At 39.8% G+C, this 17,149-nt stretch overlaps 1 protein-coding gene and 1 long non-coding RNA gene across 3 annotated transcripts in view; both read left to right on the plus strand.

Moving 5' to 3' along the window:
* The window catches only part of mta2 (metastasis associated 1 family, member 2), a 38,634-nt gene that overhangs the window by 1,005 nt on the left and 20,480 nt on the right, over positions 1-17,149 (plus strand). For both annotated transcript variants that reach the window (XM_056369168.1, XM_056369169.1), the window contains exon 2: positions 10,600-10,667. In XM_056369168.1, coding sequence (XP_056225143.1) covers positions 10,600-10,667 — 68 coding nt within the window. The remainder of the gene's footprint in view (positions 1-10,599; positions 10,668-17,149) is intronic.
* LOC130164430 (uncharacterized) lies at positions 10,678-16,636 on the plus strand. Its single transcript, XR_008826606.1, has 3 exons — positions 10,678-13,741; positions 14,241-16,027; positions 16,362-16,636. It is a non-coding gene; the product is annotated as an uncharacterized LOC130164430 (long non-coding RNA).

The raw sequence follows: 17,149 nt of genomic DNA on the forward strand, positions 1-17,149 counted from the left end.
TAGCTGCTAGCTGTTGAGAGGTCAGCATCGAACTAATTGTAGCGACGTCTGCGGTAGCTAGCTGAAGCTGGTCGCCTAGCTTTGTCAGCGGGGTGGTTTAATTTCATTATCGCCTCCGCCATATCACTTCATATGCAACTGATAGCGTTAGCTGTGCTAGCTAACTTTGATTGCTAAGTTTTGTTAGCTTAGCCCTGCGTACTACATGTAGTTATATATTAGCCGGTGCAATTGCTCCTGTATACTAGCAGTTAAGTGTTTAGTTTATTGAAAATAACTACCCGTCTTGTTACTGTGTATCATTAGTTACTAGGAAACACCAGCGAGTGAAACACTTAACTCAGTCCTAATTCCTGAAAAAGCTGAACTAAGTTAGCTAGCTAACACTAACTTGCTACCAATGTAGCAATTGCAGAATCAGTGAGACTTCTCATTTTTAATGTGCCACTTACTGCTGGACGGTAACTGTAGAATATCAGCAAAATAAAATAATTCATTTCTAGTAGTAATGTTAAGTTTTTTTGCGCGATACAATTAAAATTAACTCATCTGCTAACACCGGGTGTCTAAATGTCACCACCATTGTGGAGAGAACCGAAACGCCGGTAGAGACTGCTAGCTGCCAGCTAGACTGCCTCCACCATATTTTCCAGTTTCATCGACCCTGCGATAAGAACAAGTGTACTTTTTAGCTGTGGGTGTCGATCTGTCACGTCGTGTTTTCAGTGCTTGCGACCAGCGTTTGTTGTCTGTAAGCATTAATAACCGTGTGAGGACTTTGTGTACCTTCTGTGAGTCTGGTTTTGTGGCGGCAGAGATGGCTGAATTGACGGTGAGACTGTGTGACAGGCTTATCGCTGTGTAAGGTCACATAGGAGTCTGTAGGCTATTTAGGTCATCCTGATTAAACACTACTCTGCTAAGTATGCTGCATAATTCTGTGCTTAATGTCTGAACAGTCGGGTTTTGTCCAATTTTATTAGATAATGGTACAATATGAAATTGTTTCTTTAAATTTTGTTTTCTGTATTTGTTAATTGTACATGTTTCAGTTTGTGCACTGGTTAGTGTGCTGCTATTAGCCTGAAACTCTCATATCTACAGCAGACAGATTTTTACAGTACACTGCTTACAAGAGCAAATCTCGTTGGTGTTGGGTAGCAGATTGGTATGATATTGGGCTTTTATGAAATATCAGATATCGATTATTCAGTCAGTGGCTCAGTGTTTTTTCTATTTCCTCATTGAAAGTCTACTGAATATGTAATACATGGCTCTCTCTGTTTATGACAACTGAACCTCTGTTGTTTTTATTATTAATTTCAATGTCCAGCTAATACTTCTTATGTAGTCATTAGCCTTCAGTCATCTTTATTATCTTTAAGTGTTACTGTATTTGTGTTAAATTGACCTATGATGTGTAGTTCCATATTCCAATATTTGTATCCGCTCTGCTGTTGTGGTGTTTTTTGCTTTAAAGTGACTCCATGACCCATCGGCACACGGGCACTCACTCTTGTCTCTTAATGAGCCAGTTTGTGTGTGTGTTGCTTTCACAGCAGGTAGTGTCCTGCAGTATGGCTGTTTGGCTCAGTGGTCCCTCCAGTTAAAGCTGTTATTTCTGCAAAGATACATGAAATAATAATATGAAAATGCAGAGAAGTGCTTTCTGGGTAGGTGCTCGGCAGCTAATGTGAAGATCTCATACATGTCAGCTACAAATTATCATCCTTAAATTCCTAATGTTGTCGTTTTTGTTGTTGTTTTTTTTTTCAAATAATTGCCCCTGAAGTGTCCTGGAAAGACATGTAATTTGGAAGTGATTGTTGGGAGTATTACAAGCAAAGTCATCACTGCACACCTGTGTACATACAGGTAACAAAAATCTGACCCTGAAAACTTGTGGTAAATTTACTAAACAGCAGTGTTTTTACACAGGAACTGCAAGAAAATGCCTTGCAAAGTTCTGCCATATCGAAATGCAGCTTGTAGAATGTGGAGATGGTATTCAGCTGGTCCACTTCCAATTTATTTATTTTCAGAAAATGAATTAACAACTGTATTTATGATTATATCAGTTATTGTTGGATTGATTTGTTTTTTAAGCAAAATATTTGACGTTTCCATTTTCTCACATGTGACAATTTGATACCTTTTCTTGTCTTATTTTAAATTAAATATCTTTGTTGTTTGGACAAAACATTACTTTTTATTACATCATCTTGGACTCCTGGAAATTGTTTTTCTTTTTTTCTTTTTTTTTTTTTTTTTTTTACATTGTATAGATCAGACCGTGGATTAAGAAAATAATCAGAAGATTAATTAAATTAATCCTAATTTGCATCCGTGCAATGAATTGTTAAGTCTTTATGTCAATCTTTTAGTCAATGCACAGCAGTTCATTTGAAGATTATTGCGTAACAAGTGTCAAGTGCATAGTTCCTTCTGGGACACCTTTGAGGAAATGACAGACTCATAAAATAGTGTTAGCCAGATCTGCTCTTTTGTTTAGAGCCAGGTATTTAAGGTTAAATCTTACCAACAGGCCCCTCCGAGGACTGAAAGCTGGCCTGCACTAAAAGTTGGTAATGAACGTTTGGTCGTACTATTAGCCTTGTGTTATGTGTTTATCTGGTGTTTCCTGGCATAAAGAAGAAACTGAAAGTTTAATGATGAAGTTGTTATATGGCAGTTTATGTTCAGACAACATTACACACTGACGGAGTTGAGAAATTGAGGGTTTTTTTTCTTTAATTTTCAGAATTTGTTGTTGTATGGACTCTTATTTAGTTTCATATATATTTTTGTTTCTTTTGTGATATTGCAGTTCAGTGCACACATTACAGTAACTGGGGATGTGTGCGATTAGTTGACTAAACAGTGAAACGTTGCTATGCTCACTAGTCAGCACGAGGAATACCATTTGGTTAAAGTAATTATCAATATTTTATTAATGTACAACTGCCCTCCTTCTCCCCCTGCTGTTGCCCGGATGTTGTAAACCAGGGAGGTGTAAACACATTCAGTACAGATGTGTGGATGTAAACCTGCAAGCTAAGAAGGCGGCTTGTGCTAGCACTGCTATCCATGTTAAAATGTGCTCAGTTTTGTCTGTTTTCTGATTGTTTCCTTGCGTTAAGACCAGTCAAGTAGTCTGAATTTTAATGTTCATTGAATCATCCCTAAAAGTAATGTGTGACTAAAATCTGTAGAGATGGATAGATATAGAGACTGCTGCTCAGAACAGTCCCTCGTACTGGAAATGACTTGTGATGGGCCTCCTCTGTACATTCAACAGGCATTCTGGGAGCTTTGCATTAGATCCTTTCTGGTTTAAGGTTGTATGGAGGTTTTGTAGAACTGCCAGGTCTCTCAGGCAAAGTTGCAGTTTTTGCAAAAAGCCCAGCTCACCGGATCATGCATGTGTAGTGCTGGAATGAAAATAAAAGGTTACCGTGTACTGCTAATTCTAGCCCATGTAACGTTGCAGTTAGCAACAAGCATATGATTATGTAATGACTTCCAAATTGACTTTTAAGTAGCCCACCCAGTAACAAGGTTATGTTGTTTATTTGTGCAGTGTATCTGGTAAAATAGGCCCTAGCAGTAATGTTCAACATTAATCTGTCGCAATGGGTTCATATTTGTGGAGCAAGTGTCCATGGATTTTGCGTTCAATAAAGATTTCTTTGTTGCGGCTGGCTGGTGCAGGCAGTTCTGTGTGAGTGAGCGCACATATTACCAGTCCTCCAGAAGCACACAGTGTTCAGGCTGCATGTAAGATCATTATCTTCCCCAGAGATTAGTCAAAGGGCTTCCTCCTCTTCATTCACCCTCTAGCACCCAGCACACTGCGCCACTTCAGCCGCATACGTCCACAACAAACACTCACAGCCTGGCAGGTCCTCAGCAGACACTCTCTTTTCAGGTCTGTTTTTTTTCCACCTGCTGATACATACATTAACATAAAACCAGCTCATCCCTTTTCACAGGTGATGTGATTATGCAGAGAGGACGTGAGAAGTTAGGTCTGAGGTCTGTGTTTTGTTTTTTGAAGAGTAGACAGTATGAAGTCTCTGAAGTCCAGATCAAGAACAGAGGCCTTAACTGACTGATCTTGGATTTGCTTTACATTTCATGTAAATAATGTCATTGCACCCAACAACTGTTGTGCAATGTTTTTGGCTTATATCTTATTTAGGCTGCTTAAACAGAACAGCAGATGTAAGTAAACAAAGGCATTGGCAACCAAGAAAGAAAACCTTAATACCTGATACCTTAATAAACATAGTTTGGTACAAGGTCCTAACTTCACATTTGGTGCATGTATTAATGCTCTTTCTAGTCATTATTTTTAGGGTAGACTTTGTCATACATGGGTAATATGCACTCCAAATATAGGTGTGATATCATTTTTATTTTTAATGCCTCATACATCCAATATTTTGGTTTCTTTCAGGCATGCACCTAGTTGCTAAGAAAGTCCTATAACATGAGTTTTATATATGAAAATTTAAAGAAGATACAAGACAAAAATATTGCACGCTAGTTTTTGGGTACATTGACATTATTTACAACAGGTAAGAAGATAGGCAGTTGTGAAAATGTTCTAAAATCTGTTGATCTGATGTGGAATTCCCACAGTATGGTTTTGTATTTTTTCCTGGACCATTGATCTGTCAGTCCCCTCTAACTGATCCACTCAGCTGGTCTCACTGCAGGTGAACCAGGATCATTCTTTAAATTGTCCCACTGGTCCAAGAAGAAGAGATGGAAGGCTTCCCTCCCTCCACCATTACATGTCTTTAGTGATGGAATCATCATGTCAAGCACATGAAAGTGCAAATCCACTGTTGGTGCTTCAGCCAGTGTTATGTAATCTGGTGAGGTTGTGTTCCTTCACTGTGAATGAGGAGGCAGAGCTTCTCTGGTCGGACTCCCCATCAGTGTGTTAAGTAGAGCAAGAAATCCTCTCCCTGTCTGAATCCTTCCTCCTCTGTTCCTGCTTGTGGTGATGCATCAGAAACCTCCTGATACCCTCCTGAGGCTCTGTGTCCCTGCTCATGAGAGGACCAGATGGAGCTTAATGTGAAGCCACACTCCACTGAAGAGCTGCATCAGAGGCTACAAGGAAGCACCGAGTCTGTGGCAGTGGGATGATGAATGATACGTGTCTGCGAGATTTGATCAAAAACAGGTTGACAGACTGATGGGTCTCAGGTCAGCTCATATTCAGTCCATATTCACTATCATTCAATACGAAGAACCATTTTAACCAACAGTTATGCACTCATCACTGTCTAATGTGCACCAAATAAGATTAACATTACAAATTAAACCTTGTAGCAGTGTGTCATTAACGATCTAATGTGAAGCTGTTGGCCTACACATATCAACTAAAAGATACAAACTAAATCATTTAAATACTGAGCAAGGTGTACTCATCACTTCATCAAATTTGATGTAATATTGATTTTTAAAATCCTGAGATAGACCTTTGCACCCATGTGACTACACGTACATGTTTATTGTAGGCCAATTAACGTAAATGGTACAGGGCTGCATTATGTGTCAAATGTCTGCATTGATATTACCGGATATTCCAGGAGACATAGATGTGTCATGTTTAAGTCTTGGGTTGAGTTTTATTCTGTCATAAAATAACCTATCCATAACACTTTTTAGGCTTCATCCACACTACTACATTTTGGTGTAAAAACTCATCACTTTGCTACATTTACTCCTGTCATCCACACTACTCCAAAGTTTTCAAGCCTTAAAAACTGAGACTTTTGGAAACGCTGCTGGACCTGTTTTAGTTTGAAAACTTCAGGGTTGTGTTGTAGACTGGGTCACCTTTGGAAACTATGACGTAGACACACACGGCCAGCGTGAATACAACATAATAATGATTTACAAGTGTTACTGACCTTGTTTTTGCTAACAGTTGTTCTGTTAATTTCTGCATTTTAACACTTGTTCGTAGTATTTTCTGCAACCAATGAAATGCAGAGAAGCGGATCTGCTTCCTGTTTACACTGGCTCACATGCCCACTGTACATGTTTAGTCATGTATATGTATATATGTTTTCAGGTATAATAGTCTGGACAGAGATCGTTTCGCAAACGGAACTAAAGGGTCATCTTTTTCATTTTGAAACGCTGCCTTAAAATTAAGGTGTTGTGGTGTGAATTAATAGCCTAAGATTCTACAGTATTTGTATCTCAGCCATCAACTTTAAGCAAATCTGGGGCATTGAACAACTTAATTCCTAGGTCTGGTCTGGTCTGGTGCTGGTTTGGAGCTGGTTCAACTTGTGGACCTTCTAGGAATCAGTTTGCTTTTTTTCAGGCTAAAGAGCTACGTCATTACATCACTGTATAGTAGGGCTGAACGATGACAACGACATTGTGATTGTTTCAGGTTTTGCGATGAGTCAATGTTAGTGGGAATGGTAATTTTGCATTTCATTTCCATTGAAAAAAACCTAAAAATGACGATGTAATTTTTGCTGCAGTCATAAGCATGTGCCTTTACATCTGCAGAGCATGATGTGTAGGCTGGGGCTGGGGAGTCCCGGGAGTCATGTGAGTACATATGTGGTTGGGTGAGGGTGATGTCAAGAGGAGAAGGAACATGAGGGAAGACACTTTTGTGTATCCCAATCCGAAAGTGGGTCGAAATTGCCATCTGGAAGCTGGCCACCGGCAGTTAATACGGGACCATCAGCCCTCTCTTTGTGTTAGGCCTGAGCACTGTGTTTAGTGTTTAGTTGTGTTCAGGATTTCTGCAGCACATTCATCATGGTGCTGTCTCCTGTCAATGTTTCTGACAAGTCAGTAGAAATGACCACTTTGTTCCATCATCGTTGGAGAGAACCACAGTGTGTTGTTGCAACAGATGGAAGCCTCATTGCAATAATGGCACCAGAAGAGTCTCATCGAGACTATTACAACAGGAGAGGATGGTATTCAACTGTTCTGCAGGTAGTTGGATGGCAAAGGTCTTTTCTTTGATGTAGGCTATCCAGAGAGTGTACATGATGCAAAAGCAGAGACTCACATTTAGGGGGCGTCCTATGTGACAGGGAACTACTAAGACAAAATAAAGTGACTATTACCTGATGGTTGACAGCTTGGCTGGTCACCTCACTCAATACAGAATTGGCTCATAAAGTCCTTTTCAGACATCCTGAGCAACACACTCACAATTATAGGCTGGGCAGTGCACAATCATTTGTGGAGATTTAAAGGACAATAGAGTTGCCTCCTAAAAAGACACGACTGCAAGCACATGGCTCTGACCTGCTGTGTGCTTCATAACATTTGTGAGGAACATGTTGACAGTTTCACAGAGGAGCACCCAGAGGGACATGTAAACATCCAGCCTCCTGTTCAGGCATCACCTGAGCATGGTAATCCAGGATGGGCTGACATTAGAGCTGCTTTAAGGGAGCATTGAAACAGGGGACCAATGATCTGCCACAGATTGGCAACCCTCGCTGTTCACAGACATCTAAACTGTCATAACTTATACATAACGTATTATATTTGTTTGTTGATTCAGCATACTGTAGAAGAAACAGATGTATATTCAAACAGTTGGTTTTTAAACTATTAAACACAGGCTTCACAGTCACTGTAAAACTCATCCAGTTTGTATTTAAGCAGGGCTGGTCTGAGGTTATGTCATTTTGTGTGATGTAATTTCCCTTTCAGATGTATAAAGTATTTGCTCAGCAGCTCCCATTTGTTGCTGATGTGATGCAAAGTAACACAAAGATAACTATCTATCTGTCCCCGTATCCAAAGTGACTGCTCTGTTGCTATCAGTTTCATTTTTCAAATGATGATGAATGTAGGGGAAAAGTTTGTTTCATAGGCGAAAAAAAAAAAATCACTAATAATGAGGCTTGATTTAAAATTTTGATGTTTTTTAAAAATTGTATCCTTATTTTCATATCTTGCTCCTGGCTGACCTTGGCCAGCTGTTTTGACATTTTGTATACAAAATGTATTCAAGATAGCATGACATGATATGACAAAGACATGTAGCCTCAGGGACCTGCAGGTTTAGACATTTGATCTTGACTTGTTGAAGGCTCCTGCTGCAGCCACTTTGGACTGTGGTCACCTTTTAAAGCTCCATATTTTCTTCTACTGTGTTTGATTTGAAGTGTTGATCCATAAGAAGATATATTTGTGATTTTAAGAACCAAAAACCATCTCATTGTAGTTTTACATCTCCTCTCTCAGGCTTCTCTCTGGCGCTCTAGTAACAAAAGGTCGGTGAGCCAATCAGAAGAGAGGAGGCTCTGAGCCTCAGTCTTTTGTGAGTGATCCACAAAAAATATAGCAGATTTCAGGTAAACACTAAGCGAAACCAAATCCTGCAAGGTTTGGATGGGTGGGTCCAGGTGGGCGGGGCTTGAGGTGTGGCTGAGGGCATTGACTGCTTTGCTGTGACATCACAAGTTCCAGAGGTCCTGACGGCTGGTTTTAATGCTCAGTTTCTGAATACAGGCTGTGTGCATTTATTTGTGGACTGAGCGCTTTGATACTTTCATGTTATTAATATAGAACCTAGACCTGCTTTATAATCATACAACACTTGGACATCTACCTTTATACTACGTATATATACTTTTAAGATTACATACTGTTGAGGTGAAAGGGACTGAGAGCCATAATAATCAGTCCCTCCAGAAAGTCACGATGTCGGAATCACAATAATTAATGCAAATTCAACCAATCCCTGTGAATTGTGCGCGACATTGCATTTCTGTCCAATCGCTGCAACTTTTCCGCAAATTTGATCAAAACCTTGACGTACGTCACCAAACCTTCCTTGTTTCTGGTTTTTAAGACGGAGCAGAGGAGGGTAGTTGCTTGTTCTTTTCTTTTCTCTTTTTTTCCACCACCTGCACTTTACTGGATTTAATCTCACTGGTACAAGTAGCCTTCGATTTCTAATAAATTATACAAAAAAAGTTAGTGAAAATTTTTGCAATTTTTATTCCGCAGTAAGGATGCTTATTTTTAATTTTTTTTCTGACCAATAGCTGTTTTTTTTCTTAACCATTAACTGACAAGATTTGAATGTACTGCTTAGAATGGTCGAGTGTCTGTGACCCATTAGAACATGTTTTTTTCTTTTTTCATAAGAAGGGATTTATTTTTACATGTGCAGAACCGGCATAATAGCTTTGATCTCCTGTGTAGGAAAATATTATATAAATAAAATAAATGTCAAATAGTAGCCAGACTTTCTAATGTATAAACAGTTTAAAAAAATTCAAAACACATGGAATTGTCCAGTGCCGGGAGCGCTGTAGGGAAAACCTCCTCCTCCTCCTCCTCCTCCTCCTCCGGCTAATTCATGATCAAAAACTTCCAACAGGTGAACAAAATGTAAACTTGTAGTTGAATTTTTCAGACCTCTTAATAAAATAAACAGGGTAGGTCTACCTCAGTCTTCACCATAGCGGACAGCTTGTCTACTGGTTTTTGTTCAGAAATAGCAACATGTTGACATTCTGTGGGGTTCGTCTGGTTTACAGTATGTTAACTTTCAGACCCCTGGTGGAGAATAGATGCTCAGATTGTAGCGATGTCCCAGGAATGCAGAGATAACACCTGCTAGAGTGGCCAGCCTCAAGAAACGCATCTGATTAGCTTTCCACCAGTCAAGAGGATTAGTATTCAATAAAACTTGTAAAACTGATTTTATTAATCGGTCAAAATTCTTATTGTCGGTTAGCGGTTAAACGATTAATTCCTAAACATCCCTATCCTGCCGTTTCATTGCAAAAAAAACATCTAAAAAAATTGCAACTTTCATCGCAATATTTAAGAAAAGCTGTCATGAAATCAGGCATTTTAGCCCGCAACAATCCCAAAAAATGCCAGCAAAATCCTGGAGGGACTGACTAATTGTTCCAATTTGTTTCTTGTACTTTTTTGCTTCCTTTGAATATTTAAAACCTGAGATCTAGAAAATATATTTGAATGAAAAATATTTTGAGGATAAAAGTGAAAATGAGAGAGTGGAGCACAGGCACAAGTACATGCTGTGGGTAACACCCTGCAGTTATGACTTATGTGTGATTCTAACCCCAATCTCTAACTGTACCTTACACATCAGATCAGCTGATGATATCACAATTTTTCATTGTGTTTCGGTAGAGAGCTTTCCTGCAGCTCACGTTACACAAGTCCATGTACTGAGTTGGCAGCGTGTGGCTCTCCTAACAGCCTCTCAGTGTCGTACGGACAGGCTTCCAGTCAGAGCTGTGTGTCAGGGTAAATGGATTCCTATCCATCAGGCTCGGCAAAATCTTTTCAGTTCTGCCACTACACCCACAGAACATGAACAGAGCTGATGAGACTCAATAACAGAAATGTGGAGGTGTCTGTCCAGAGGAAACCTGAACTATCAGGGGATCAGTCAGCCGTGCATTCAGGGCTGTTGTTGTAAAATGTTTTATTAGAAGAATATTTGTTATACTCAGTATGTTTATGAGATATGGTCATGCATTGTGTATTCCCCTGTGAACACATCGGAAATGTCAAATCTTTGTTTTCTGTTGTTTCTTCCAGATTATGTGTACTTTGAGAACTCCTCCAGCAACCCTTACCTGATCCGCAGAATAGAAGAGCTCAACAAGGTTGGTGGACTTCTCTTTCACATGTTTCACTTATAAGGTTGTTTAAAAAATAACAACTACCTTCTCGGTTTGCACCATAACCACAAAATATATTGATTAGCTGGCAGGCATCAATAAAAATCTACAGCACATTCACAAAGTCTTCAGACCCCTTCACTTTTTTCACATGTTGTAATGTTGCAGCCTGATGCTAAAATCAATTAAATTCATTTTCCCTCTTCAATCTACACTCAATTCACCATAATTACAAACTTACAGAAAATGAATTTTATGAATTTTTGCAAATGTATTTTAAAACTAAAGCCTGAAATACCACATTGACATAAGTATTCAGACAGTTTACTGTGATTCTTGAAGTTTAGTTTAGTTCAGGTTCCTCCATTTCCCTTGATCATCTCTGAGATGTTTCTTCACCTTGACCAAGAACCTGATGGTCACTCTGAGCTCCAGACATCCTGCGTGGAGATGGAGAAACTTCCAGAAGAACAACCATCACTGCAGCTCTCCACTGATCTGGGTTTTATGTCAGAGTCCAGACGAAGCCTCTCCTCAGGGTCAGTTTGTATAAAAGCAGCTAAAGCACTCTGAGACTGAGAGAAACCAGAGTCTCTGGTCTGATGAGACCAGGACTGAACTGTTTGGTCTCAGTTCTAAGAGTCATGTCACTGCTCATCACCTGAACAACACCATCCCTACAGTGCAGCATGGTGGAGGCAGCATCAGGCAATGGGGGGGACAGGGAGACTGGTCGGGCTGAGGGAAAGCTGAACGGAGTAAAGTACAGAGAGATCTTTAATGAAAACCTGGTCCAGAGCTCAGGACCTCAGACTGGGCTGAAGGTTCACACAGCCAAGAAAACACAGGAGAGGCTTAGAAAGGACTCTGTGAATGTCCCCGAGTAGACCAGCCAGAGTCCTGAGCCTGAACCACATCCAACATTTCTGGACCCGAACATGTCTGTCCACTGACGTCCCCATCCAACCTGACAGAGTCTGAGAGGATCTGCAGAGAAGAACAAAGAAAATCCCAAATCCAGATGTGCAAAGGTTGTGTTGTCAGACCCAAGAAGACTGGAGGCTGTAATCACAGCCAGAGGTGCTTTAACTAAGTCCTGAGCAAAGTGTCTGAACACTTACGTTAGTGATATTTCAGTTTCTCCTTTTTGATACATATGCAAAAAAATTCTAAAATTCAGTTTTCTGAAGGGAAAAGGGAATTTGATTTTTATTAATGATTTGATTGGAAAAAATGAACAATTTTAACATGAGGCTTCAACATAGCACAATGTGAAAAAAAGTGAAGGGGTCTGAACACTCTCTGAATGAACTGTATATGGGGAGACTTCAAACATGTGTCCAGTCAACAAATCAACGTCTGTACACAGACACTCGTTCCCTCTGTTGTAAACCACGGCTACAGTAACGACAGGACTGGTACAGCAGCCACTTACATAACAGCAGCAGCATATGACACAGGCTTGTTTCCCAGTCAAAGGATTAAGCTCATTTATGTAATGCTCTTACATTGAGGGGCTTGTGCTGAGCACCAGGAAGACTGCAGCGTCCTGAGTGTTAATGGCTGCGGAGCTCAATGAATAGATAGTAAGAGAGAGAGAGTGACCGGCTCTCCAGGCTCAGGCTGGAATGTGGAGGGAAACACTGTGTGTGTGCTGTAGTGTGGTCAATCATAGTCCAGGTCCAGGAGAATGAAACACCCACCATCTAACCTTAAAAGCTCCTGTTAGAGGTGTGCCACATCATACAGTTTATGTTAATACCAGCATGAATCATGTGAGAAAAATTTGTCATATCATGATATTAACTGGAGAAACTGGTTCAAAGAAAAGGGAACAAGTTGTGACGAAGGAAGAAGTTTGATAACAACATCACGCAGTTATCTACTGACCTGACCTGTGTGAGGAGAATCTCAGAGGAGAGCAAACAGTAGGCTGAAGTTAGTTTGATAATCACCATTGGACACCCAATAAGGCCTGCATAGGGTTGAAGTTAGTTTAAAGTTAAGGTCTATTTTAACATCAGTAGATTCTTGTGTAAAACGTATCTTTAACATGTGGCCATTGAGATGGTTATTCACAAAATACCAAGACACCTTGTTATCATGATATTCCTTTAAGGCCATATCACCTTCCTCTGACTACACGTCCTCACAGCTGACAAACATTTCCCTTTTAATTTAGACCCATTTTTACAAACAGGAGGGTTTAATCAACTGACCAGTTGCTAATATTGGTAACTGATGCTACAGGAAGCTGCTGCTGCCTCACATTAAAGTGGAAAGTGGAAAATTTGAACAGTGACGCAGTGACAAGAAGTATTTTTTGTTTTAGGAATCTTAAAGGGGAAGTCCAGTTTGTTCTTATTGCCTTTGGCCATCATCAATAATAATGACATCCTGCTCACCAAGTTCATAGCTGAGATCTAGTAACACGGAAGCATTGCTAGAGAGAAGTCTGATGGGGGGTACAATTCATTTTTAGTTCAGGATAAAAATCCAGATAATATGGTTAAACTGTTGTCTTGCTAAAGGCAACATGTTCTGCTTTTTGTGATTTTTCTCTTTTATATACTGTTGTGATGTTGGATGTCCATGTTAAACACAGTTAAAATTCCCAAACTACATAAACTTATAATAAGATGCCTCCTGCAAGACAAAAGCCAGAGTTTCAGTCTGCTCTGAAAACTTCGTTCAACGTTTTTTCTGCTCCATGACACTGATGTATGAACTCTGTGGAAATCCATAAACAAACCTCCGCTCCAGGCCTCAGCACCAGAGCACACCCATGTAGTGCAACCTACTGGGACTTCAACCACAGTGCCTGGAAGAAAGAGTTTCTGTTGTGGCTGCGGTGGAGCAAAGGCAACTTTAGGCACTAGCGGGTATCGTTTGCATATTTTGGATACAGCAGCTCATACAGCAGCAGTACAATTGGTACATATTTGTCTGGACTCTGCGTTCCACCAAGTGACCGCGTTCAGCAGCCATCACCCGCCTGCTTGCTGGGATTGTCGGCTGCTACTGAAGGATGTGCAGCTCCAGCTTCAGAACCATAACCTGTAAGTATGTCAGTGAAACCTTGATTCTTTGTGACCTATTATCAATAGCCTGCACATAACCATTTCACTGAGCAACTAAGTGATTACACATGCTAAGGCTGACTTGCTAGCTTGCTCATGAGCTTGTACATTTCAGTTTTCACAAATTATTTTAAACCTATATCAATTTCAGTCGGTATTTTCAGTGACTCACAGTTGATAGCAGCCCCAGCTGCTCCAATAGCTATTGGTATTAGCCGCAGAGGAACATTAGCTCTGATCTAGGCGTCTCATTGGGCGCAGCACTGAAACAGAGGTTAGAAGTAATATTAATAAGTGCTGTGGGAGCATGGACCCTTTGGTGGTTAATGTTAGGCTGCCTGTATAAATTAGTTGCTAACTTTACTATCATGATGTTTAACTACTTTCAACCAACATGTCACTTATGATTCTCTGTCAGACAAACTGATTCTTACTGTTATGATGTCACATCTGAAACAAGATTTTCTAACATTCGCAGACTTTCCATCTCGGTCCTGATGATGAAATGAGAATGAGATTAGACATTGATATGAAACATTTTAGCTCAACTCAGCACTACTTTCAACCACAATGGCTAATGCAGTAATCATGGTTGTGGCACGAGAGGAATGCTATGCTGTATGAGTATTGTAGCGGTGTGACCCGTCCATTCCAGGCAACCATAAACTTGTTACCAGATCAGCACAGTTTAAGCTTGAAAATTTAAAATTGGACAACACTGAGGAATTAAAAAAACGTGTAGGGGCCAATATATCACTGAGCCCCTTCCCAATTCTTTTCAGCAGTTAGATGAGAGTAATAGCTCAACAGAGGAGAAGGAAATGGTCATCAAGTTCAACACTACCTATAACAAAGCAAGAAAAAAAAGGATGTGACCAAATCATGTGCTGGTGCAACCAACTGAGGAAGTTGGCAGCACCAGTACTAACAGTGGAAAAGGAGGAGCCCTGAGAATAGGTAAGTCCCACTAGAATTACTACAAAAACTAAAATAAACATACAAAACTCTTTCATCAGGCTACATAAGAATTGGGAGTGGTCTTTAGAAAATGTGAATTAAAGAAAAATATTTACATGTCAGTCACTTTTCCGGTTCACCTTGAACTGAAATAGACACTGTAGTATACTTTGAAAGCTACATTTAAGGATCACACAATTACAGAGGTGGTGTGCCATCACTTTCAGCAAGGTAAGCAGTTAAAGCTAATAATAGACATCAGTTACAATGATACTGAAGTGGAGGGGATCTCTCTCCAGTGTTCTGTCCCCTAAAGGATCTGATGTTTGTTAGTATCCATCATGTAATTCACTGCCCTCTTGTGGCCACAGTAGACTAGTAGACTGTCTCTGGAAGCTAGCTTGACTGTAGGTCGTGGTTTTTATCATTTCATGTCATTTTCATGGCATGGCCATGTCCTGTTGGCAATGGCTTGGGTTTGTCATGTGGAGAAGGAAGCAGCATTTTTTATGTGTATGAGCGTTGTGGATATACCTGGGATCTTTGATAGGTGACCAGCTATAGCTAGCTACAGACAAGTGACTGCCCTTGACTCAGTTTCCATTGTTCTGAGATCAGTTATGATATTGCACACATTATTATACACTTGTGCAGATGTGTGTAGAAGGTAAACTTGCGCATTGGAAAACTTCTTAAACGTTCTTTTCTTCCTAAGCGTTAAGAGGCGGCAGTAGCAAGTAAAGTAAGTAAATTAGACTGATTTGTCATCTCAGATCAGTATGAGTTGTCTTACTAATCACATTGGTCAACGATGACGAGAGAGGTTGTATTGTGGAACAACTTTTAATAACTTCTTTTGCAAAGAACGCTTTCACAGACATGTATTTATGTATTTAAAGTTTACCATGTAACACAATACCCACACCTTTTAATTCTCTTTGCTTTTTAGTATCATGTTGATATCTTTAACTCTGTAAGGGTTCGCTGTGCAGTAAGTTTGAGGCAGAACATTGAATCAGGAAAATACAGGATTCTGTATTGTCACTGTGTGGTCTGTCTGGTTAATATTTGCCATTAATCAAGATTACCATAGAAGTGTCATTTGATATGTTTACTCTCAGTTCAAAGCAATAAAGCTAATTCTTCAGTGCAGCAAGGTGAAGATGTCCAGGCAGAGAGCAGCAGGATACAGGAGAGAAACTGTCTGCACAGGAAAGACAGGCAGCACAAAATCATGAGACAGAACAGGCCCTGAATTAAAGAGAGATTTGCTACTACTACTACTACTACTACTACTGTCAAGAAAAGGTTTGTTTTAGTTGCATTTTTCTTTATTTTTTTGGTGTAGCAACAGCCAGTCTGTAAAAGTTGCTGCACACCACTGAAATACGCTGAACAGGTTGCTTCTCTGGTCAGTCTACGGGATTCCAAATTTTGTTTGTCCTACTGTACAATTACATACAATATATGTACAATGATCACCACAGATACTTCTCATTTATTCAAGACTAAAATTATCTGCAGGTGTACCTTGACGAAACAGTATAATGCACCAGTAACACAGAATCTGCCACGTTTTACAGATTATCTGAGTGACATGATGAAGCTTGTGTTTGATGTGATGCTTCTGCTCTCTTCACAGTAAGAGAGACCATCAAAGGAGGATGTAGTGCCTGAAGACAACAGCAGTCAGCAGCATCAGGAACGTCTTGAGTTATCCACAGGAAGTTAAGATGACCAGTCTGACTTTCTACTCTGGAACCTCCTACACCAACGACACAACTTCAGGACAAGAAAAATCTTTTCCCTTGAGATGGGACATGATCTGGACTGTGTAGATAAAAGTCTCCGGCAGCTTTGTGCATTACATTCTTCAGGCTGTGTTTACATTTCATTTGATATAAATAAAGTGTTTTATTTTTGAGGAGGAGGAGTTTTGTCATTTTTAAATGTAGTAGTAAGTTTAGTACTTGAGATCTTGTTTTATTTCGCAAAGGTTTTATGTAAAATGACACTGTTTTAACTACTTTATGTTCACAGAAGGGGTTAAATAACCTGGTGAGGAAAATGTGAAATAGAGTTTTACTAGTAATCCTTTATAACCATTAGTAACTGTTGATTCTGTAAGCAACTCAAGGCATTTCTCAGTTTGAGAGTCGACCTTTATTACATTGTCGAAAGATCACTATATATATTGGATAGTATTATTTACAATATCTTGAATGGAACCATTCAAATGATCTGAAGCTTTGACAAACATTTTAAATATTTAAGTCCAGTCATATCACCTTCAAGTCACTGCCTCATGGTGGTAGATACTACTGGTCTGATGTAGGGATGTCACGATTCCAGAAATCTGGTAGTCGGTACCAACACCAATGAAATTCCACAATTCTTGATACCCAATTGGATACCACAGCAGCTGCTGCA

This window comes from Seriola aureovittata, chromosome 23 (assembly GCF_021018895.1).
Source record: "Seriola aureovittata isolate HTS-2021-v1 ecotype China chromosome 23, ASM2101889v1, whole genome shotgun sequence".
Classification (NCBI taxonomy): Eukaryota; Metazoa; Chordata; class Actinopteri; order Carangiformes; family Carangidae; genus Seriola; species Seriola aureovittata.